This window comes from Erigeron canadensis, chromosome 6 (assembly GCF_010389155.1).
Source record: "Erigeron canadensis isolate Cc75 chromosome 6, C_canadensis_v1, whole genome shotgun sequence".
In the NCBI taxonomy this organism is placed as follows: Eukaryota; Viridiplantae; Streptophyta; class Magnoliopsida; order Asterales; family Asteraceae; genus Erigeron; species Erigeron canadensis.
This window is the reverse complement of record NC_057766.1, coordinates 26864748-26888731: the sequence shown is the minus strand read 5'-3', so window position 1 is coordinate 26888731 and position 23984 is coordinate 26864748. Positions and strand designations below refer to the sequence as shown.

General features: G+C 29.9%; 2 protein-coding genes across 2 annotated transcripts; both read right to left on the bottom strand.

The window, feature by feature from the left end:
* Positions 1-5514: 5514 nt before the first annotated feature.
* LOC122603360 (8-hydroxygeraniol dehydrogenase-like) lies at positions 5515-7583 on the bottom strand. Its single transcript, XM_043776036.1, has 5 exons — positions 7394-7583; positions 7185-7298; positions 6228-6744; positions 5992-6145; positions 5515-5872 (listed from the first exon to the last, which is right to left on the bottom strand). The coding sequence occupies exons 1-5, from the start codon at positions 7489-7491 to the stop codon at positions 5670-5672; spliced, it is 1086 nt and encodes a 361-aa protein (XP_043631971.1). The 5' UTR covers positions 7492-7583; the 3' UTR covers positions 5515-5669.
* Positions 7584-13350: 5767 nt separating this feature from the next.
* Positions 13351-16319, bottom strand: LOC122602767 (8-hydroxygeraniol dehydrogenase-like). Its single transcript, XM_043775361.1, has 5 exons — positions 16143-16319; positions 15247-15360; positions 14014-14527; positions 13765-13918; positions 13351-13677 (listed from the first exon to the last, which is right to left on the bottom strand). The coding sequence occupies exons 1-5, from the start codon at positions 16238-16240 to the stop codon at positions 13475-13477; spliced, it is 1083 nt and encodes a 360-aa protein (XP_043631296.1). The 5' UTR covers positions 16241-16319; the 3' UTR covers positions 13351-13474.
* Between the last annotated feature and the right edge of the window lie 7665 nt (positions 16320-23984).

Sequence of the window (23984 nt, the reverse complement as noted above, 5' to 3'; positions counted from 1 at the left end):
ATTAATTAATATTATATATATTGCCGGTAGAGTAGTGAGAAAAAAAATAAGTTGACCAAAATGATCTTGACCATCTAAATTCACCCTCAAATTTAATCTTAGCCATCTAAACTCAAAGTCAAATTGCTTTAAATAATAAAAGTCAAGACTTAATAACAAAGTTATATATGCGTAATTTTTTTGTCAGCTTATACATTGACAACCCAACAATACTAGATTAATACCCGGTACCGGGTTATAAAGTAAACTTAAAAGCTTTTAATACAAAAGTAAAAATTAATATGAAATCGAACCTAATGTTCATATTAAGTCTTAAATCATGTACACTTTTAGATGTAATATATATATAATCGGTTTGATATGTATTAAAATTGTCAATACTCGACCTTACACGGAATTTAACTTTAAACCGACCCGGAAAATTGGGTTAGAGTTGTGACATCTCGACCCGGTAATCCGCCAACTTGACCTTTTTGAGTTTGGGTCGGGTTGACATATTTGGTTAGAAGTCAACCCCCTAACCCAAATATATTTATATTTATATAATTTTCAATATGTCGACTCATCAACTCATTTGATTCAACAACACACAAACCCATTTGACGTAAAACCAACTCGTCAACCAACCAACCCATATGATCTGAGATCAACCAACAAACCCATTTAATGTGTGAACCTGCCAACCCACCAACCTATCTAACTCGCCAACCCGATTTTTTTGGGTTGGTGTTTGAGTTCGGGTTGATGGGTTGACAGACCTTGATTGAGATTTCCAAGTCAACTTTGTAATCAAGAGTAATAATTAGATTACTTATATGCTCTGTCCATTTTAATATACATCACTTATTTATTAGAATGATTTCTTGACGTTATGATAAAAATAAGTATAGTTGGGTTGGGTTCAAAAAAGTTTTTACTTGTCAAATTGAAACCATTAACCCAAGTCCATTGACAGTCATATATAAAAGTAGTAATTTTTTTTTTCTTTGTGTAATGATACAAAAAAAGTATAAATATATGTTATGTTTGTAGCTTAAATTTTTTTCAAACAAATGTAAAATATATATCATTTAATAATATATAAATAAAAAGTGACTTCAAAATAGTTTTGACGAAAATGGTAGCTAATAATTAATTATTTGATTGAAAATTATATATATTGGTCACTTCATATAAAAATTCTTCAATTATAAATAAGTTTAAACAAATTTTAAAACTTAAGTCAATTATATAGATGTTAAATAATAATCATATTCGTGATAGATGAAAATGACATAATTTGGTTGTAGCAATTAATTCTAACTTGCCAAGATTAGCATTTTATTTTCTAGGGTGAAGATTAGATTTTAGTTTATTTTAAAAGGTTGAGATTAGAAGGCAAAATTATTATTTTCTCTTTGTTATGGGAACCATAAATATATATAATTGCCATTACCATATATACAAACTCCTACTTGAATTTTGAATTATTCACTTACAAAGCAATGAAATGGTATTTATATATTTATCACACCATATTGCTTAAAATTACCTAATACATATTAATAAAAGTCAAATTATGTAATCAATGAAAATCTTTACAAATGTAAAGAAGATTTTACGATACAATTATAAATAGCAATGACTTTTTCTTTCATTTCAATATATCACAAATTCCAAACAAGTAGATGAAAGATGTAACGTGTTTTACATTCATGTTTCTCCATGTTTTCTTAATATATATTCTTGATCTCTCTGCATGTAGGATAATTTGTTAGGTATATACTTTTAGATGATGATGATACGTCCCATTGATCAAACGTAAGAACAAAGTTGATCTCAAGCAAAGGAATATGTTTCGCGTGATAGATGAAGACCTGATAAAGAATAATCTATCATCTTGTCATGTAATTCAATAAAGTTTATTACCTATTTATTCTACATTGTTGAAGTTTTAAATCTTTTTATTGTCAATGGATCTCAATTTTGATGTTTTAAGATGTTAATTTGTTATATTCCAAAGTTTTTTGTTTCTTTTATTTTATACATTTGTTGTTTCTTTTGAATCTCAATTAATTATAAGGATATTTGAATAAAGAATTGAATTTTTATTACAACTTCAGTAAATAAGAAAATTGTAAGAAAATAATAAATTCCAATATGATACGTATGTAAGCCTCTGAAAAAAATATGATTCTTACTTCAAGAGATACAATGCATTTATACCACTTGCTTAATTTAAGGTATATCACAGTAAACTATCCTATCAAAAATTTACTCACACATCCTATCAAAATTGCATTCATAGACCCAACGAATGATGCTTAACCATCTAAAAAGTTACTCATACATGGGGGAAATTACTGGTAGAAACCGCTTTTTTATTCATATTTCCGGAAATAATTTACATCGAAAATATAAATTTTTAAATAAAATAGTTGATAGTCCTTCAAAGTTTAGACAATTCACTACAAAATACATGCAACTTTTAAAACAAATCGACATTTGCATTGAAATATAGTCAAAATTACAAATTTGAATGAAAAAAGTCAAATTATGTCGATTACAATTACTAAGTGTAAAAGGTATCTTAGTAAGAAGTAATTACTTCCAAAATTTGATAAAACTTAACAAAAATCTATGTTACATTAGTATCCATACTATACCTGAATTGATACTTGCATATAAAATTGATATTTAAATTAAAAATAAAGAAATTGCAAAGCTATATTAGTAAAGTTTACTACACATTTAAATACTACCAATTACATGTTACATTAGTATCCATAATATTATTAGAAGATATATACCTTCATTATTGATCATTCTAAAATCAACAATTATATATTTAAAAAATCAAAATTACATTAATATAATTCCTAAAAGTGATAATATAAAAGATATCAATTTAAAAAACCATTTTTTACACTTAAAATTTTATACACACTTAAAAAACTAATAAAAGTTTCCCACCAATAAAACTAATAAAAATTGCCAAAATGACAGACTATCAATAAATTTAAGGTTCTTTTTATATAGGCCACCAGTTCATCCAATTGTTTTCACATTGACCGATCCTGAATGTGAAGAGCTAACAATTACTAGCGTTCCATATATTTAAAGTTTTAGAAAAGTTGTTTGGATACTTTCCCATTGCAATCACCACTTTGGTAGGGTGGTAAAGGCTTAATCTTCTTGAAGAAAAAACTAAAGTTCAAATCTTGGCAATGGTATTTCTTGATGTATTTAAATAAGGTAGTGGTAGTTTAAAGTTTGTCGTTAGAAAAAAAAACAAAAAACTACGGATGACTTAGTTTAATACAATAATTTAGGAAACAATAACCCATAGGTTAAGAAAAACAACTTCAATTGCATCATGCCAGTATGTCACGTATAGTGCCCCCTTGCTCCCGGTTGTTGACAAACCACCATCTACGCTTGATTCGGTTTTACATAATTACAAATTGCAATCAAATGTTACCGAATGTGAAGAAACAATGATGGATGAAATTCAATGTGGTCCTCGTAGAACTTCTACGATCATAAATGAAGCTCCGATTATGGGCGCAAATAGCACAAATGTGGAACTGTTTAACTAGATCGTAGATAGAAACATAATTAATGATGCTACTATGAAGGATTAAGATTCCAATGCCCGAGCTACTATGAAAGATTCAAAACGTGTATTTTGGAAGGAACATGCAAGTCCTTGGTACTTTGTACCAAGGTTTCTCATCCTATAATGGGTCACTACCGGGTGAAACTCCTGAGCATGATAACTCATGGTTATTGGGAACGAATGAGATTCGAACCCTCGACCTTGTATTCACTAAGCTCATTGGTTACTATGAAAGATAAAGATAACATAATGGATGATGTTGATGACTCCAAGGTTGATACTACCATAGAAGTTGGCGGATCTTAAGGTGTGCACGAAAATACATAGTCTTAAATCTTTACCACGAACTGCTTGCCGTCGATTTATTTGTTTGAACATATAGAGTCGTTCTTTGTTTCCATCAGTCTATTTGTTTGAACATCTAGAGTTCTTTGTTTTTCAACTATCTTATATTTAGTTTTAAAACGTTTTATGTTACGCCTTACTAATAAAAGTTAACCATTTGCATTTTTGTTAATTCATTATATCTTTATTATATAAACTTGAACATGTTTTGTGTACTTAATTTAAGTATATATTACTTGTGTCTAACCCGGTCAACGACCAGATATTAATCTAGTTTATATTTAATAGTTAATAAATCCATATTTATTAACTAATAAATAATTTCAATTAACATATCTAATTAATGATGTCCAATGTAATTTCTCTCCATTATGGTGATTATAAATATGTAGATACAATATACATATTATCGAATATCTAAATGTCATCATGTGTGACCTGTAAGGCTTAAATATTTTTCAGACGTGCTTTTATTTAACGTGATCATATTTCAGCATATTTAAAAGAAACAGAAAAATTTTGATTCTCCTCTGCCACAACTAACTTAACGACCCATACCAAAGATGATTAATAGAAGTAGTTTCAGTAATAAATTTTATTGTTGATGATGCCAAAAATTAGTTTAAAGATACTGTCGCCATATATTTAAGAAAGAAAGATTCTCTAGTAAATAGTAATCTAAAACCACATTCCGTTTACTTGAGCAAAAATCACATAACCTTGAACCTTCTGTAAAAAAAATTATTTCCTTTTGACCATTCTGCACCCAAATGGTGCCGTCTTATATCCTTTTGAGTTTTAACCATCCAAACCCAAATAGTTAAAATAAATAAATAAATAAAATAAAAATTATAGGGTGCGTTTAGCTGAGGAAAATATCCATTGTTTTCAATGTTTATACAGAAAACGCGTTCAATTCATAGTTTTTGAAAAATGTTTTCATTGAAACTGAAAATACTGTGTTCTACCTTTTTATGGAAAATTAGAATACACTTTTTTTTTTTTTTATTGTTTTTCACTTTTCATTTTTTAAATTTTGAAAGCCTCAAGTTATTTTCCATTTTTTTAGTTTTGAACGTGTTTTCAAAATTTTTATTTATTTTCTAGAGATGAAAAACTTTTTTCATTTTATAGAAAATTGGAAATGGAAAGCTATAAAACTTTTTCCACAACTAAACTCGCCTTTAAAGTGTGGGATGCTTAGGAGCTGCCTTATACCTCCGTCCTTGGACTTGTCCTCCATGCTTGTCCCTAGGAGGACAAGTGAATACCATGGGATTGGACTTGTCCTCATGTTATTCGTCCCTCTAGAATGAGTTGTATATGCTTTTTCCTTTTTTCTTTTTTACATTTGTGAGTGTATAATTAAATAAAAAATGGGTCCAAGACTACTCCTTAATATAAGGTTGGTTTAAGGAGATTAGTCTTTAGATAATTTTTTGCTGATGTGACTAGTCCTAATCAACTTCTCATCCTTATACATATGACCCCTAACAAAAATTAATCATGTTATCAACTTCTCATCCTTATACATAAAAAAAAACATTGCATTAATTTTAATCCCAGGAGCATTAAATCAAGCAAATTTTATTCAAAAATCATGAAAATAAGCACACCAAGTTTGTTTTTAAATAGTGATTGAAACTGGAATGAAAATATTCAGACATTGTATAAATCAAATGGATGTTTGAAGATGATTCACATTATATGGAAGCATCTTCACGATCTATGGGGCTTCGAGAGAGTTGGCGACATCAATGACAAATCGGTATCTAACATCAGATTTCAGCATACGATCCATAGCAGTATTCACATAATCTATTGAGATAAGCTCTATATCTGCCGTTACACCATGCTCTGCGGCAAAATCAAGCATTTCCTGAGTCTCTTTTAACCCTCCAATTGCACTACCAGCAACGACTTTCCTCCCTATCATGTCAACCAAATTTGGTTAGCATAGTTATAACAAACACCATAAAAACAGATTTGGTTAACATAGTTATAGGAAACACCGCAAACTTTGAATTAAATGTTTAGCAAACCCATACCCATAATTAAAGAAAATGCAGCAATCTCAAGTGGCTTTTCAGGTACACCAACAAGGATAAGTTTCCCATGTGGTTTGAGCACACTAAGCAATGGTGCAATAGGGTGATTCGCAGAAACCGTGTCAATTATTCCATCCAATGAACTCGCTGCGGCCTGAGCACGAAAACAGACACAAATAAAAAAAAAAGAAAACCAACAACTCATCAACTACTTTCAAAAAACAATTGCATCCCACCTGCATTTGCTCTGTGTCTTTGCTAACTATGAAATGGTCCGCTTTAAGTCCTTCAAGTGCTTCTTCTTTCTTAGCAGGGGAGGTGCTAAAAACAGTAACTTCTGCACCAAAAGCCTTAGCCATCTTAATCGCAACATGACCAAGCCCACCAAGACCAACCACGCCCACTTTCATACCCGGTTTGTCTAGACCATAGTATCTAAGAGGACTATAAGTTGTGATCCCAGCACATAACAACGGTGCACCGGAATCAAGTGGCAAATTCTCTGGCCAACGCAGAACGAAATGTTCATCTGCAACCATGTGATCTGAGTAGCCTCCATATGTAAGTGTGCCATCATGGTATGGCAAACCACCATAAGTGTAAATCTGTTTATCACAGTAGTTTTCAAGATCACTTGAACAGCTTTCGCATGATTTGCATGATCCGACCAAACATCCAACTCCAACTTTGTCCCCGATTTTGAATTTCTCTACTTCACTTCCTACCTCTGTCACCACGCCCACAATCTCATGCCTGCGTTAATCATGTAAATTACACTTATAAACAGTAAATTGTCCAAGTTATTTAAAGATTCTAATGCATTGTATAGTACTTGTTGTTTTTCACCCGTATCCATGCTTTTTAGACTATCCACATCAAAGGGTGTCCATTGAAGATTATATGGTTGTTTGTAAGAAAAATGTATATGTTATTATTTTAGGTAAAAAGTATTTGTGGGGCAAATGTGATACGCTGATTAGGATGTTTGTGTACAGGACAATGCAAGTAGTTTTATAGAAAGATCATTGCCCTTGAATGGTCATGTTCTATAGTTGTAACTTTAAGGGTCTAATTGGTCGAATTTATCATTTAATCTTGTTCTACTTTCTATCATCTTGCTAGTTTCTAAAAATATATCAACTTCATCTTTATAAAGCTTTGTAGGAATTAAATTTCTAGAAAGTTAAACTTACCCAGGAGTAATAGGATATGTAGTCATGCCCCATTCATTCTTGGCGAAATGAAGATCAGAATGGCAGATTCCGCAATACAAAACTTTAAACCTCACGTCTTTATCTCCCGTCGCCCTGTTAAATAATCATCAAACACGTCAATATATGCATCATTATCAAAAATAATCTAACAAGTAACATCATGATAACAAAAACGTATATATATATACCTTCGGGAGAAAGTGAGGGGAGAAAGGACACCAGAAGTGTCACGAGCAGCATAACCGTAGGCCTTGATTGGGTGTTCTGTCTCTGGAGATTTTGCCATTTTCCAAAGCTTTCTTTGATGGATGAGAATTAAGTATTATATTATTTAAGAAGTGTATATATGGAGTGAAGCAGAATGGCTTAATGGGGGGTGGAATTTATATGAATTTGTTATTAAAAAAAATGGGTGCACTGATTGGAAGTTGTTCAAAGAAAGGAAAAAAAAAAAAAAAAAAACATTGATTGGAAGGGGCAGAGCTTGTTTTGTCGTTACTTTCGGCGGCTATCCTTAAAAAAATTGCAATTGGAACGCGACATAGGCAGGTGCTTATTATGAGAGAATCAATGACATGGTGTGTAAGACAATGTGCACTGATTGGAAGTTGTTAGAAAAAAAACAAAAAAAATATTGTGCACTGATTGGAAGCAAGACCATGATTCGTCGCTACACCGTCGGCAGCTGACCTTAATGAAACAACTAGAAATCGAGAATTCAAGCTTGTGTGTGTTTTAGTGTGTGTTAATGATGGATTTGTTATGTATGTGTATAGACCGTTACAAGTCTGTATTGATAGAAAATGTATGTGAAAGTGAAAAAAATATGAGATGAAAAATAATTTTCTTTTTATCACGGATATTAGAGGGAAAAGAAAACCAACAATCCATGTGTGATTGTTTTTTTGGTCGTCCACAATACACTCCAAACAATATCAATTAGATGTTTTTTAGGTACAAAACCTTAATCAAATGCAAAAATTTGAGTTTTATATTGTTAGTTTTTGGGTTAAGACAAAAAACTAATCTGTTTATTTTTTTCCGTTGTTTTTGGTATTGATGACAAAAGAGAAAAAGAATATGAAACTTGATCGAATGGTTTAGAGAAATTTAAGTAGGAGACATATGATAAGTTGATAGATATAGATTAGTACAATCTTGTTTTATTTTATTGAAGATATTTAACAAAAAAGGACAATTAAGGTATACGCCAGATGTCGTTCAAAAAATAACACAATCTTGTTTTTGTTTATGGTAGATAGATATCATATAGATATAGATTTAGAGAGTTGTGGTGAGGTGAGAAGGGACAGGACAACCCTGAATTAGGTAAGCAAAAGGGGATACCTTATAGATTCATTCATCCTAGCTTTTTCACTTATTTGGTTTGAGATACATTCGGTTTCATATATACATATATAGAAATACAACCGATACCTCCACCCCACCCCTCACACACATAGTTTAGAGACAATGGATCATCTGCTGATTTCATGTTTTTTCGCTTCGGCCATTTGGCAAAAAGTTAAAGATTTGTGTAAGAGATTTATATTTATTGGAGTTACATGTGACATCTAACACTGGTTGAGTTTGGTGGCTAAAACTATGTTTACATTCAATAATGTTGATTTCATGTTGGAGCATTTGGAAGTCTCGAAACGATTTGGTCTTTCAAGGGATATCCCTGTTTATTCAGGGGTGTTTGGTTTACTGAAGTCAATGGAATTAGATACTGAATTCCATTTCATAACATGTTTGGTTGACAAAATGGAATTCAGATTTCATTCCATCACTTGTTTGGTCACTTGTTTGGTTCGTTAGGAAAAGGAATTGAAATCCTTCGAATTCCATCATATGAAGGAATTCAACATTCCTTAGCAAATTGAATGGAAAGTTTTGAATTCCAACATAATTCAAAATTTGTTAAAAACAACTCTTTTAAATTTATTATTACGTGATTCTATAGTTTGTTATATAATTAATTTACAAGTGTATTTATTTATTATTATTCTTGTTATTATGTAGTAAAAATAACTTTATTGTTAATAATAAATTATAATTTTATTATAATTTATTAATATTTTATAAATATTATTATTATTTTAAAAGTATTATAATTTTTCAAAAATTGAGTTATTTATAAAAAACGAGATACGTTATCCGGGCGTTGCCCTGAGAGACATTACATTTATTGTGTTCCGTACTATTTAAAAAACTATTATATGCTTTTAGAAACATTATATTGCGCAAAACCTGAGTTGATATTAATTTTTTAATGAGTAAGTAATTATAAATTAAAAAAAATCGACAGTATAATTTTATAACAGATTAATATATTATATAAATTCTAAAAGATAATAAGTATGAAAGTAGAATATTTAAAATAAAAATACAAAACAATAATACAAATATAATTAAAGATAATTTCCCAAATCATTGAAAATAGAAAGTAAAACAAAATAATTCATAATAATAAAACATCAACCGAAATAACATTGAAACTAATAAGTATTGCAAACAAACTTTTCGGATATAGTTAGGTGTATATATTCAAAACATACACCCTACTGTTATATGTATATATACAATGTAATAGTTCACTTGTAATAAGATGAGATAATCTAAAAAATGTTACAAACTTAAAAAGGAAAAAGATGCAATTAAAATAAGTGATCGTTGTAAACAAATTGGAAGCAATTTAAAAAATCAAAACATAATTTGTCAAGCCCAAAATTAAGAATATATAAGATGGGTCCAAAAGAAAATAAAGTTGGCCCATTAAAAAAATAAAAACAGACCCAAAGAAATAAAATGGCCTGTTACTATTCTTTGCACGCATTCCATAGATTTGTTTCTACTTATTAAACGAGATACATTAACCGGGCGTTGCTCAGGGAGACATTATATTCATTGTGTTCCGTATTATTTAAAAAATTATTACATGCTTTTAGAAACATTATATAGCTCAAAACTTGAGTTCATATTGATTTTTTAATGAGTAAACAATTATAAATTAAAAAAGAGCGATAGTATAAATTTATAACAAATTAATATATTCTATAAATTCTAAAAGATAATAAGTATGAAAGTAGAATATATAAAATAAAAATACAAAATAATAATACAAACATAATTAAAGCTAATTTCCTAAATCATTGAAAATAGAAAGTGAAAAAAAAAATTCATAATAATAAAACATCAACCAAAATAACATTGAAACTAATAAGTATTGCAAACAAATTTTTCGGAGATGGTTAGATGTATACATATTCAAAACGTATACCCTACTGTTATTTGTATATATACTATGTAATAGTTCACTTGTAATAAGATGAGATAATCTTAAATATGTTACAAACTTAAAAAATAATAATATGCAATTAAAATAAGTGATCTTTGTAAACAAATTGGAAGCAATTTAAAAGATCAAAACATAATTTATTAAACCCAAAATTAAGAATATAAGATGGGTCCAAAAGAAAATGAAGTGGACCCATTAAGAAAATAAAAACGGGGCCAAAGAAATAAAATGGTCCGTTATTATTCTTTGCACCCATTAGCCTAAAATTAAAAATATAAGATGGGTCCAAAAGAAAATGAAGTGGGTCCATTAAGAAAATAAAAACGGGCCCAAATAAATAAAATGACCCGTTACTATTTTTTGTACGCATTTCTGTACCTTTGTTTTTTATATGTCTAAGTAGTTTATAAAAAATTTATTATTTTATAAAAGTTATTAATATTTAAAAAACTATGAATATCTAAATATTATTGCTATTATAAAATAATATTACTATTAATGATTATTTTCTAGATACTTTAATTTTATAGAAATTATCATCATTTTATAAATTTTAATTATTATTTTATTAAAAAAGTATATTTTATAAAATAGTTATGTATCTAATAAAAAAATAGTGTTAGTTTATAAAATTTTTATTAATTTATAAACAAATTATTATTTTATTAAAACTATAAATTTTAATAAAATATTTATTATCTTATAAATACTATTAGTATTATATTTATAAAAATACACTAGCCAATTATTATTTTTATTCATATTTTGAACGCCATTCCATTCCAATTCATTCCGTTCAACCAAACCAAAACCAGAATAGATTATAATTAATTCAAATTCTAATTTTATACATATATCAATCTCTTCAAAATCATTATGTGAACCAAATGGCTAGTGTGTTTACGAGGATATACAATCCATTGGCTTTTTTTTAGTCAAAGATCGAGCAAAGAAGATCTAGTTAACGTGGGCCAATTGAAAAAAAAAACTTCTTTAGAGGCAGTTTGGTTCACAGAATGATTTGGAAGGAATCGAAATCTATCAAAATAATATTGAAACTTGAAGGAATAAAATTTCAAAATTTGTCATGTATTTGGTTGACAAAATTTAATAGAATTTAGTTAAAGGAATATAAATTTAAACTATTAAAATGACAAGAATACTTTTTATCTATACTATATTATAAAGCAAATTTCTCCCGTTTACATTTTAAGTTTCAACAATTATTTTCCTAAAATGCCTATATATCAATTCTATATTTACCTAACACCTTTTCTCTCTCCTCAAATCTCAACCAATCATTTTTTTTTCTCTCTCCCCATAAATCATTTATTCTTCTAATTTATTCAAAATCTTTTATCTCAAAAACCGTATGTCGATAAATTATAAAAATTATATGGGTGTTCTTAAAATTTCATGCTCTTTCATTAGAGATGTCATTCGATATACTTTCGACGAATTTTTAAATCTGAAGGCGAAGCCCATACGGCTAAAGTATTTGGCAATCACACTCTATGACCTATCAACCTCACCATATCACCGTCGCAACGGTGTACTTGTTCTCGTTAAACCATAGTAATAAATACATATAAACATATTTTAGCTAATATTCTCTCGGCCTCATGGGACATAGTCATTGGACGAGGATTAATAAACCATTTGTTTTATATTTTCTTTCAGCTACTTCGTACTTTATTAGTTACTATAAGAAATGAATAAAATATCAGTCATTACTCATTACCTTCCACCCAATATTTAATAAATTAATTGCAGCATTGTTTAATACTTTTATGCAAAAGAAAAAAATAATCTAAAAACACATCCCTTTTGTTTGTTTCTTTTTTTTAGTGAAACTCAACTAAACTACACAAATGTGGGCTGGTGGGCTTGTGGCCCTAATAATACATCAATTTGTCTGATCGCCAAAAACCTTTTGTTTTTCCTTTTCTTTTTAGAAGGCACATGTTCTCTTTTTAAATCCTCTAGAACGCGAATGACCGAATAGCTATAAATTGACAAGTTATCCTTTGAGAAAGTTCTAATTCTTTGACTAACACAGAGTCATCTGGCCACATTGCATCAATATGGATCAAATAATTCATTGGGTGTACATTCAGAGATGGATAAATTACTTTTGACCCTTATCTTTTCGATTGATCATTAAAAAATTATCTCCCTCAAATTTCTGCTTTCGTATTTATTATCTAAAAAAAAAAAACTAAAACACTACATCATATCATGCTGGTATATATAAAAGAATAAAAATGGGTAATGTGTTAGTTTCTGTTTGTAAATTCCACTTGTGTCGACTGGTCATAAAGTTTACGAGGATGTATGGGTGTAAATTTCATTTGTGATGCGGGTATTTTTTTTTTTTTATATATAGTAGAAAAATGGTATTAAAACTTAACATAGATTGACAACCAACCCTTAAATTTTGGTAAATTTGACGTCTTTTGAAATGATTAGTGTAGTTTAGTCTCATTGGTCGTTGCAATGTCAAATTTTGAGACTTAACTACCATAGCCATCACCCTAATTCCGTTTCAATTAACCATCCCACACCCAAAAGTGCCTCACAAAGGTCTTTCGAAACCCCTGTGAGCTTTCAGCAATAGACTAACTTCTTTCTATTTGGAAACTTATTAAACGGCTAATTGAAAATTAATACTTATGAATAGTCAATAATAGTGTACATTTTAGGATTAGGGTGCTTATACACATATGATCCCCAACAAATTTCATCATGTTCTCAAGCTTACACCTAATATAAACTTCAACATTGCATTATATTAAACCCCTGAGGCACTGAGTCAACTCACAAGCAAATATTTTTCAAAAGCCATTGAAAATAAGTCCACCAACTTTATTATTAATTAGTGATCGAATACTAGGATGAAAATATTCTGAGAAAGTAAAAATCAAATGGATGATTTCAGGTGATTCACATTATATGGAAGGAACTTCACTCATGGAGCTTTGAGAGAGTTGGCGACATCAATAACAAATCGGTATCTAACATCAGATTTCAGCATACGCTCCATCGCAGTATTCACATAATCTATTGGGATAAGCTCTATATCTGCGGTTACACCATGCTTTGCGGCAAAATCAAGCATTTCTTGAGTCTCTTTCAGCCCTCCAATTGCACTACCAGCAACAATTTTCCTCCCTATCATGTGAACCAGATTTGGTTAGCATAGTTATAAGTTATAACAAACACCCTAAACTTTAACTAAAATTCGTAGCATATCAATACCCATAATTAAAGAAAACGCAGCAATCTCAAGTGGCTTCTCCGGTGCACCAACAAGGATAAGTTTCCCATGTGGTTTGAGCACACTAAGAAATGGCGCAAGGGGGTGAACCGCAGAGACTGTGTCAATTATTCCATCCAATGAACTCGCTGCAGCCTGATCACAAAACAGACGCAATTTAACAAAACGAAACTAACAGCCCATAAACTACTTAATTTACACATACAAAAAAAAAAAATATTATATCCCACCTGCATTTGCTCTGTATCCTTGCTAACTATGAAACGATCCGCTTTAAGTCCTTCAATTGCTTCTTCTTTCTTAGAAGGGGAGGTGCTAAAAACAGTAACTTCTGCGCCAAAAGCCTTAGCCAGCTTAACCGCCACATGACCAAGCCCACCAAGACCAACCACGCCCACCTTCACACCGGGCTTGTCAAGTCCAAAGTATCTAAGAGGGCTATAAGTTGTGATCCCAGCACATAGCAATGGTGCACCAGAATCAAGTGGCAAATTCTCTGGCCAACGCAACACAAAATGTTCATCTGCAACCATGTGATCAGAGTAGCCACCGTATGTGATGGTGCCATCATAGTAGGGGAAACCATAAGTGAGAATCTGTTTTGGACAATAATTTTCAAGATCACTGGAACAGCTCTCACATGATTTACATGATCCGACCAAACATCCAACTCCAACTTTGTCCCCAACTTTAAATTTCTCTACTTTGCTTCCTACTTCTGTCACAACGCCCACAATCTCATGCCTGCATCAATCATATACATATACATAGTAAAAAAGTTACACTTATCGCAATTGTCAGGGTCATATAAGTAATAGATTGAGAATACTTTATCTATCTCTCTCTCTCTCTATATATACTAGTCACATGCCTGCGCGATGCAGCGGTGGTGGTGGCGGCGGTGGCGCTAATGGCATGGTTATTAACATAAAAATTGATATAAAAGGAGGTATAATAGTTAGCTAGGTATAATACTTATTTTAAGAATCGAGATATTTATGTTATAAAATAATTTTATTAAAGGTATTATAGGTATATTAAGTAAAAATATTTAAATTAGTAAATAAAGAAGATAGGTAGTTTGGGTAAATCAAGTTCTTTTTTGAGAAAATAGGAGAGTCAAATGCTTTATAAGGTAACGAAAAGGTTATCCGCGCAATACGGCGGCAACGACAGGTGGCGTCGTTGTTGGTGACCTAGCGATGTGTTTTTTAATCTAAAAGTAATCGAATTAATGGAGGTAATGTAAAAGTAATGAACTTCATTAAGGGTATTATAGGTATATTATGTGAATATTTAAATTAGTTAACGAAAGAGAGTGATAATTTAGGTATTTCAAATGCTGAAAGGTAAAAGACGAGAAAAGGGTGATTTGTTTTATAAAGAAGTATAGATATAGATAAAATAAAATAGTTAAGATATATAGTACTAGTAATGATTAAATGTAAAAAAAATATTTATACCCAGGAGTAACAGGATATGTAGTCATGCCCCATTCGTTCTTGGCAAAATGAAGATCAGAATGGCAGATTCCACAATACAGAACTTTAAACCTCACGTCTTTATCACCCGTTGCCCTGTTAAATAATTATCAAACACGTCAATTCATCACTTTCACAAAAAAGCTAACAAGTATTATTAATAAAATATGACAACTAAAAAGATCACATGATATCATATATAACGATGCGAGAATATTAAATGACACGTTTCACATGTAAAACATTGAAAAAGTTTATATTAGAACAAAAAAAAACTATTAAAAAAACATGTAAAATTAAGTACATATATTATAATCTATTCACCTGTGAATGAATTATTCATATATATCATATGAACCGCTTACTCTTATATGATATTAATTAATTATAGACGGGTTTTCGAGAGAGAAAAATTATCTCACAAGAACCTTTCAATATATCTAATAACATATACGGTAACATATTTAAATAGTTATCCATCCAAACAACAATTTGAGGCATTTAGTATTTTAAAAAAAAAAAGGTTAGGTAATGGGGGAGGCATTTAGTATTTAGATCGAAAATATATTATATGATTTTGTTTAGATGGTAAATATGTTATTATATATTTTAAAGGTTAAGAAGGAATATATGATATTTACTATGTAATACATATTTAATGTTAGATGACCCAACTGATATATCAACGAACATTGTATACTTTTATGTGTATCTATATATACCAAGGTGGCCTAGTGGTAGTCGTCTGATTCTTACAAGAGAGTTCAGATTTGAAACAATGCAAACATTTTGAGGTTAAAAGTAACATAAACAGGGAAAATGCGTTGTGCTTATGGATATATACATATAGATAGATATACATATATATTTATAAATACCTTCGGGAGAAAGTGAGAGGAGAAAGGACACCGGAAGTGTCACGAGCAGCATAACCATAGGCCTTAATTGGGTGTTCTGTCTCTGGAGATTTTGCCATTTCCTCAAAGCTTAATTTTTTTTTCTTTTTTTTGATGAATGAGAATTAATACTAAAGATATGTATATGGAGTAAAGTGGAAGAATGGAAGGTGGTGGTATAAATAGGATTGAATAGAATTCAGTAGAAGGAACTAAATATCAAATGTGACATAGGCAGTGGCGTATGATGAAGGCCCCATGGCGTGAAGCACAACTTATAATATGAACTCAAGTCATGATTTGATTGGACTGGCAAACTTAAATTTGTTCATTTTCAATAAATCAGCTTAAAATAGTAAAGTGTATATATATTTTAAAAAAGAAAAGGATTGATATACTTTAGACATAAAAATATGTCTAATATCTTAAATGTTTGACATATGTATTATGAATTTTCTTTATCTTAATCTTTATCATTTACCATGCAATGTGTCATCGGACTTATCTTATAATAATCATTAACCATTTAAGAAAGCTTACAAAGTGATGTTCTTTAAATTCTTTTTTTTTTTTAACATATATTGTTCTTTAAATTAAACATTTGCTAACCATAAATGTCACAAATTTACACAAATAAATACAATAATAATGATTTATAATTTGTTACCTTTTATAAGATTGTTACGTATTAATTAATTTTTGACTTTCCAAGATGTAAAATATCCTTTCTAATCATATTTACGACTATTTGTTTATGTTTTTTCGCTTAGATAATAACAAAACTCTTAAATTTTTATAGTTTATTTTTTTTCTTTTTATCTTTTAATCTCTGAATGTCTAATTATAAAAATCATGTAGTTTCATATACCACTCTTATCATAGCTGGTTCAATAATACTATTTATCTGAAGAAACCCTTAACATGAAAAGATCTGCCATTTATCATTGAAAAATAGAAGCTATATAAACTATTTATCCCGTCACAAGACATTAATATATGCTAGTCATAAGTTTCTAAAATTCATAAGTTTTTCTTTCTTTAGGTTAAGGATATCAACTTGATAAATTTATAAAAATACAAATAGTATGTAATTTATTGTCAAAGATAATATGAAAATGTAAGCTAAATATATTTTATATCTTTAATCCCTGGAAATTATTTTAGACTAAGGGTCTAAAATAAACGAGATTTAAAAAAGTTTTACAAATAAAGTATTCCAGTGAAACAGGTTTGAATTCTGCAGAAGGGGTAGAGTTTTATCTCAATTAAATGTCGTGTCTTCGGGCGGTTTAGTTGGGGGTTTTTCCTACTTGATACTGAGGGTGATGGGACTCTCTAATACGGACACAGTTAAAACAACATAATTTAGTTCTCTTGTTAGCGAAAAAATAATCCATACATTTCAAAAAATTTAAAAAAAAAAAAAAAAAAACCCGAGGAAACCGAGGGTGCCAAAACCAATCAACGCCAGAGACGGGTTATTCGTTGACATTGTGGTGGAAGGGTCAATGTGCACTATTGTCAGAAATCCGATTTTGTCTCTTTAAGTGAGGAAATTTTTCGCTAAAGAAGGTTTTTTCTTAAAAAACAGAATATGTGTGGAAGACTGTCAAAGAAGGTTTTTTCTTTTCATTCTTAATTTTTTCCCAGTGTTTAAATACTACAGTATCATTAATTAATTTCCCCAAAAAAACTCACAAGTCACAAACATGATCAAATCACTTACGTATTCCATATCCTTCAAATTGATTAGATATTGACGATTTTACCACACCTGGATTTCGCTAGAAATATCATACTTATTAATAAAAAATATGCAAAAACATTACATCTATATCTATATCTATATATCTAATAAAAGCTTTCTAAAACCATCCACCTCAACTCAAAGATATCTCTAAATATTGCCACATAAAATTTATCATATGTGTCATCTCCATATTTTTTTTTTCACAATAATTATTTTATTATATGTTAACTTTGGCAACAAAAATCTAACAAAAAGTTATATTTATAATAATTATTACTATTAAATATTTTAACTAACTAAATAATATCCTTTTTTTCTTGATCAATAAATTATTTATTATTTTTATGTCATATAAAACAATCTTATACATATCTTAATAAATTTGATTTTATTCGGAGCTATATTATATAGATACTACTATATTTATGTCATATAAAACTATCTTAGATATATATATATACTTTTTTTACTAATGAACATCGACTTTTGTTTGTGCATAATATTGTGAACTTTACAATTCGTTATCAGTAAATCACAGAAATGCTAGCTAACAAAGAGACGAATGTTTTATTATAGCATCTACAAAACACAACGTATGGATTCTTTTCTAAACACCATTAATGACTAATTATTTTTGTCGTATTTTAGTCAATTATTCACGCATCGTGTGGGTACTTTATTGACATATTCTTTTGTTTGTATTGATTTTAAGCACATTAATTTTGTTTTTAAATTTTGGATCAGATTTAATTTATCTTGATGGCCTTTCATAAGGCATAACCAAAAACCCCTTCATAGTTATAACTATGAACAACACATTATCATTATTACGTATTTAAGTTAAATCACTACAAATAATGTTGTATTTGTCTCCACTTTTAGTTAGTGTGAACAAATTAAAAATTTTGTTATGTTTTTATGTGTGTAAAAATATGTAAAACTAAAAGGTGTAGAAATTTATCCACATTAAAAATTGAGTAGAACTAAAAGTTCACACTTTTTAGTGTGGACTGACATAATTATTTTGTAACACCATGTTTGTCTACACTAAATTATTAATGTCAATATTAAAGCATTTTTAAAAATATAACCGCACATCGTGCGGGTAAAAAACCTTGTTATAATATATAAGTCCAAAGGGAAAAAAAAGCCAAAGAAAAATCACAAAAATAAATTATATATATCTTTATCTTTATATATAATAAAGAAGGATTGTTTTTTAAACTACTTTATAAACAATTATGATATGTCATGTCTATAAATTTTTTCAAAATATTTTTATTCTATTTATGTTGTCATATTTAGTTAATAATCTTTTTAAAGATAAATAGCCCATTAAATATATCTTCAAAATGTTTTATTTTATTTATGATGTCTACAAATTTATTCTTTTATTAGAAACAAAGTAAATTCTTTTTAATATAATATTATGAAATGTCTTTTTATGTTTTGTTAATGCAATATGTACTACAAACAATACTGCATTGTAAACAAATTAAAAATTTTGTCACGTTTTTTTTGTGTAAAAATATATAGAAATAAAACTATAAAAGTGTGTATAAATTTCTCCACACAAAAAAGTAATAGCCCATTAAATATTTTCAAAATGTTTTACTTTATTATGATGTCTACAAATTTATTCTTTTATTAGAAACAAAGTAAATTCTTTTTAATATAATATCATGAAATGTCTTTTTATGTTTTGTTAATGCAATAGGCACTACAAACAATACTGCATTTGTTCACACTTTTAATGAGTGTAAACAAATTAAAAATTTTGTCATGTTTTTTTATGTATAAAAATATATAGAAATAAAAGTGTGTATAAATTTCTCTACACAAAAAAGTGTGTAGAACTAATAGTTCACACTTTTTAGTATGAACATTGATAATTATTTTGTAACACCTCATTTGTCCACTCTTTTGTAGTGAGGTACTAATATTTATAAATTATTGTGTTAATCAATTTAATATTTCCAAGCCGAGTTATAATATATCAATAACAAAAATTATATACACTTTTTAAGATTTTTTTTTGCTTTTAAATTTAGTTAAAATGTCCGGGTTGAACCCGGGTTGATTAGCTAGTACATATATATATATATATATATATATATATAGGGCAATCAAATAAGAACAGTTTTAAAATAAGAACGGTGAGAACACTTAAAAAACATCATTTTGATGCATTAAAAATACATAAAACTAACATAGTGCTTAACTAATTATCATTATTTAAGTGTCTAACAACACATTGATCCGTCAAAAGTGAAAAAATCACATTTTTTGTTGGATGCATCATTTTGATGAATATGCATCCAAGATGGATGCACAAAACAAAAAACGTGATTTTCTCGATTTTGACAGATCAATGTGTTGTTAAACACTTAAATAATGATAATTAGTTAAGTACTATGTTAGTTTTATGGACTTTTAATGCATCAAAATGATGTTTTTTAAGTGTTCTCACCGTTCTTATTTTAAGACGGTTCTCACTGGAATGTTACCCTATATATATATATAGGGATTAGTTTCCTGAAATGTAACTATCTTTGACCGAATGTCTATAGTAGGAAAAAACTAAAGTTATGTGTATTGTATGTAAGCAACTTGAAAAAATGTTTATTGTATGTAAGAAAACATATGTGGCAACCATGTACAGGTGTAATTGGTTGTCAGATTGTAATTGGTTGAAACGAAATTCTTACATACAATAAACATTATTTCAAAGTTGTTTACATACAATACACACAGCTTTAGTTATTTCCTACTATAGACATTCGTTCAAAATTTCTTACATTCGAGAGAACTAATCCCTTATATATATATAGGGTAACATTCCAGTTAGAACAGTCTTAAAATAAGAACGGTGAAAACACTTAAAAAACATCATTTTGATGCATTAAAAGTCCATAAAACTAACATAGTGCTTAACTAATTATCATTATTAAGTGTTTAACAACACATTGATCAAATTATATATATATATATATATATATATATATATATATAAGAGCAAATCAAATGAGAATACAATTAGAACACTTAAAACTTCATTCTGATGCATTAAAACTTTATATACTAACATAGTATAAAATTATCATAATTTAAGTGTTTAATAACGCATTGATGTGTCAAAATCGAAAAAGTCAAATCAAATGAGAATACAATTAGAACACTTAAAACTTCATTCTGATGCATTAAAACTTTATATACTAACATAGTATAAAATTATCATAATTTAAGTGTTTAATAACGCATTGATGTGTCAAAATCGAAAAAGTCATGTATTTGTTTATGCATCCATTTGGGATGCATATTCATCAAAATAGATGCACAAAATAAAAAAAACATGATTTTTTTGATTTTTATGAATCAATCTGTGATATTTGCGATGTCACATTGATAATTTAGCAATTTCACTTTATTCACTCCCTCTCTTTATTTCATTTTGTCACTTATGCATTTCTCATAAATAATTTACCAATAAACACGATTTTTGTTTTTTTTAAATCATTAATTTCTTAGCAATAAATAAATATCACTTGCCATGTCATATTTGCTTAATGTCATATTTTTTTCATTTTTGTTTTCTTTATGTATTTATATTTTATTATTATTTTTGTTATTATTATTACTATTGTTGTCATCGTCGTTACTCTCACGTATAGATTCATAATAATTTAATGTTATGTTTAATTAGTCATATATGCTTTAACATATTTAACATATGTATCATATATTCATAAATTATAATCTTATTATTTGCATCAGTCGTAATCTAAGATAATACTGTAACTATAATATAGTTTTATTTACGTTCCCGCTTAGCTACGGTTTAATCTAGTTTACAATCAAAGGAGAGAACTTAGAAGGCTATTGTTTGAAGGGTTGCCACACGTTTCATTGTTTCAATCCTAGTGAATACCAAAAAAAGAAAATTTAAATAATAATAACAACAACAACAACAACAACAACAATAACAATAATAATAATAATAATAAATAAACATTCTTCATGTGGTTTTCGAATATTAAGGGGAGTGGAGTGGCTGGCGGGCTGATGGCGGGTTAGGCATGCCGCCGAGGGAACACCGCCGCCATCCCAGCGGCATGCAGGCGGGTTGGAGGTGAGCGGGATAAAAGCCAACGGAGGCATGGAGGTTTCGACCGTTGGAGGGGAGCGTGGCAGGTGGGGTCCAGCCCACTTTTTGACCGTTTGAACCCAAATTAAAAAAAAAAAGTTACCTACCTCTTTATCTATAAATACACTTCATTTTTAACCAAAAAAATCACCAAACAAAAACATATCTTCACACTTTCACAAAAAAAAACACCACATTACTAAAAAATGGATTCCTTTTCCTCATCTTCTTCATTTTGTGTTCCATCGGAGTTAGATGATTCGTCTACGGGGAGTACTTTTTAGTTTTTTAATCAAGTGTACGCCGAGCTTGAAGATACTGGCACCTCTTCTGACACTCGTAGGTATATCGATCGAGACCGAGAAGAAGCTCACGCGATACTAATGCGTGACTACTTCGTTGAAGACTCAAAGTTTGACGAACCATTTTTTCGTCATCGTTTTCGCATCAGCAAGAGGTTATTTTTGAAGATTGTTGGTGATATTGAAGCTAACTTTAGTTACTTTCAAGAGGGGTACGACGCACGAGGTAAAAAAGTTGCACCGCTCTTCAAAAGTGCACATCGGCGATCAAGCAACTGTCTACGGGTGAACCTTCCAACGCATATGACGAGTATTTATGTATGGCTGCCAGAACGGGACGCGAGAGCATGGAGTACTTTTGTGATGCGGTCGTCAATTTATATCAAAAGGAGTTCTTACGTAGGCCGACATCTCATGACGTTGCTCTCATCACACAAGCTCATGAAGAAAGACACCACATTCCAGGAATGCTTGGTAGTCTTGATTGCACACACATCGAATGGAGGATGTGCCCTAGACACTTAAAAGGGCAATACACGAGGGGTGATCTCAAGGTACCACCTATTATGATTAAATGTGTTGCTTCCTGAGACTTGTGGATTTGGCATTCGTTTTTCGGTCCTGCTGGATCGAACAACGATGTCAACGTTTTGCAGCAGTCACCGTTGTTTCAAAACGAGTGTAATGGATCTGCGCCAGACAGTTCATTTTGCGTAAATGGACATGATTACAAGCGCGGGTACTACCTTACCGATGGAATCTATCCTAGGTGGGCTGCGTTTGTTAAAGCTTATCCTCATCCAGTGGAACAAGATGAAAATAAAATTAAAAGACTATAAGAGGCTGCAAGAAAGGATGTTGAGCGGGCGTTTGGTGTTCTCAAGGGAAAATGGAAGATTTTGGACCGTCCCATCCGGCTATGGACAAAGGAGAAGATCAAAAAAGTCGTCGTTGCGTGTACTATACTACACAACATGATCATCAAAGACAATGGGCGGGCAATATCACCGGTTCATATTATGGATCCACCGGTGCCAAGAGTTAATAACCCGAAAGCAAACCGGGAGTTACAGGACGAGGACGTGCATCATCGGCTCCGGTATGATCTCACGGCGCATGTATCGGCTTTAGACTTATCATACCTTGATGATCTAGCGATGCAGCCACCATCAATTGCGAGTTTGATTTAGTTGTCTTCATTATCATGTAGAATTTTAATTTCGGTTTATGTTGTTATGTACTTTTTAATTCATGTTTATGTAATGTTTAGTTTAATTTTAATGAAATATTTAAGTTTTTATTAAAAAAGAAGAAGTTTGATTAAATTAAATGAAAAAGAAAAAAAAATTTGGGAAGGTTGAGAAAGTCATGAATGCCATTAAAAATGGTTGGGAGGGATGGTTGGGAGGGTTGAAAAGGAAAATTGAGTTGGGGGTATTTGATTGGTGGGATTTGGGAGGGATAAAATTTTGGGAAGCATGACTCCTCTCCCCCTTACTCGTGAGTCGTGATACACGTATTTGGAAATGACAATTACAAAAAAGGAAACTGGTCCACCACTCCACCCAGTCAGCTAATCGACGGACAGCACAATAAATATTATTCATTTTCACACTCGTCGTATTACA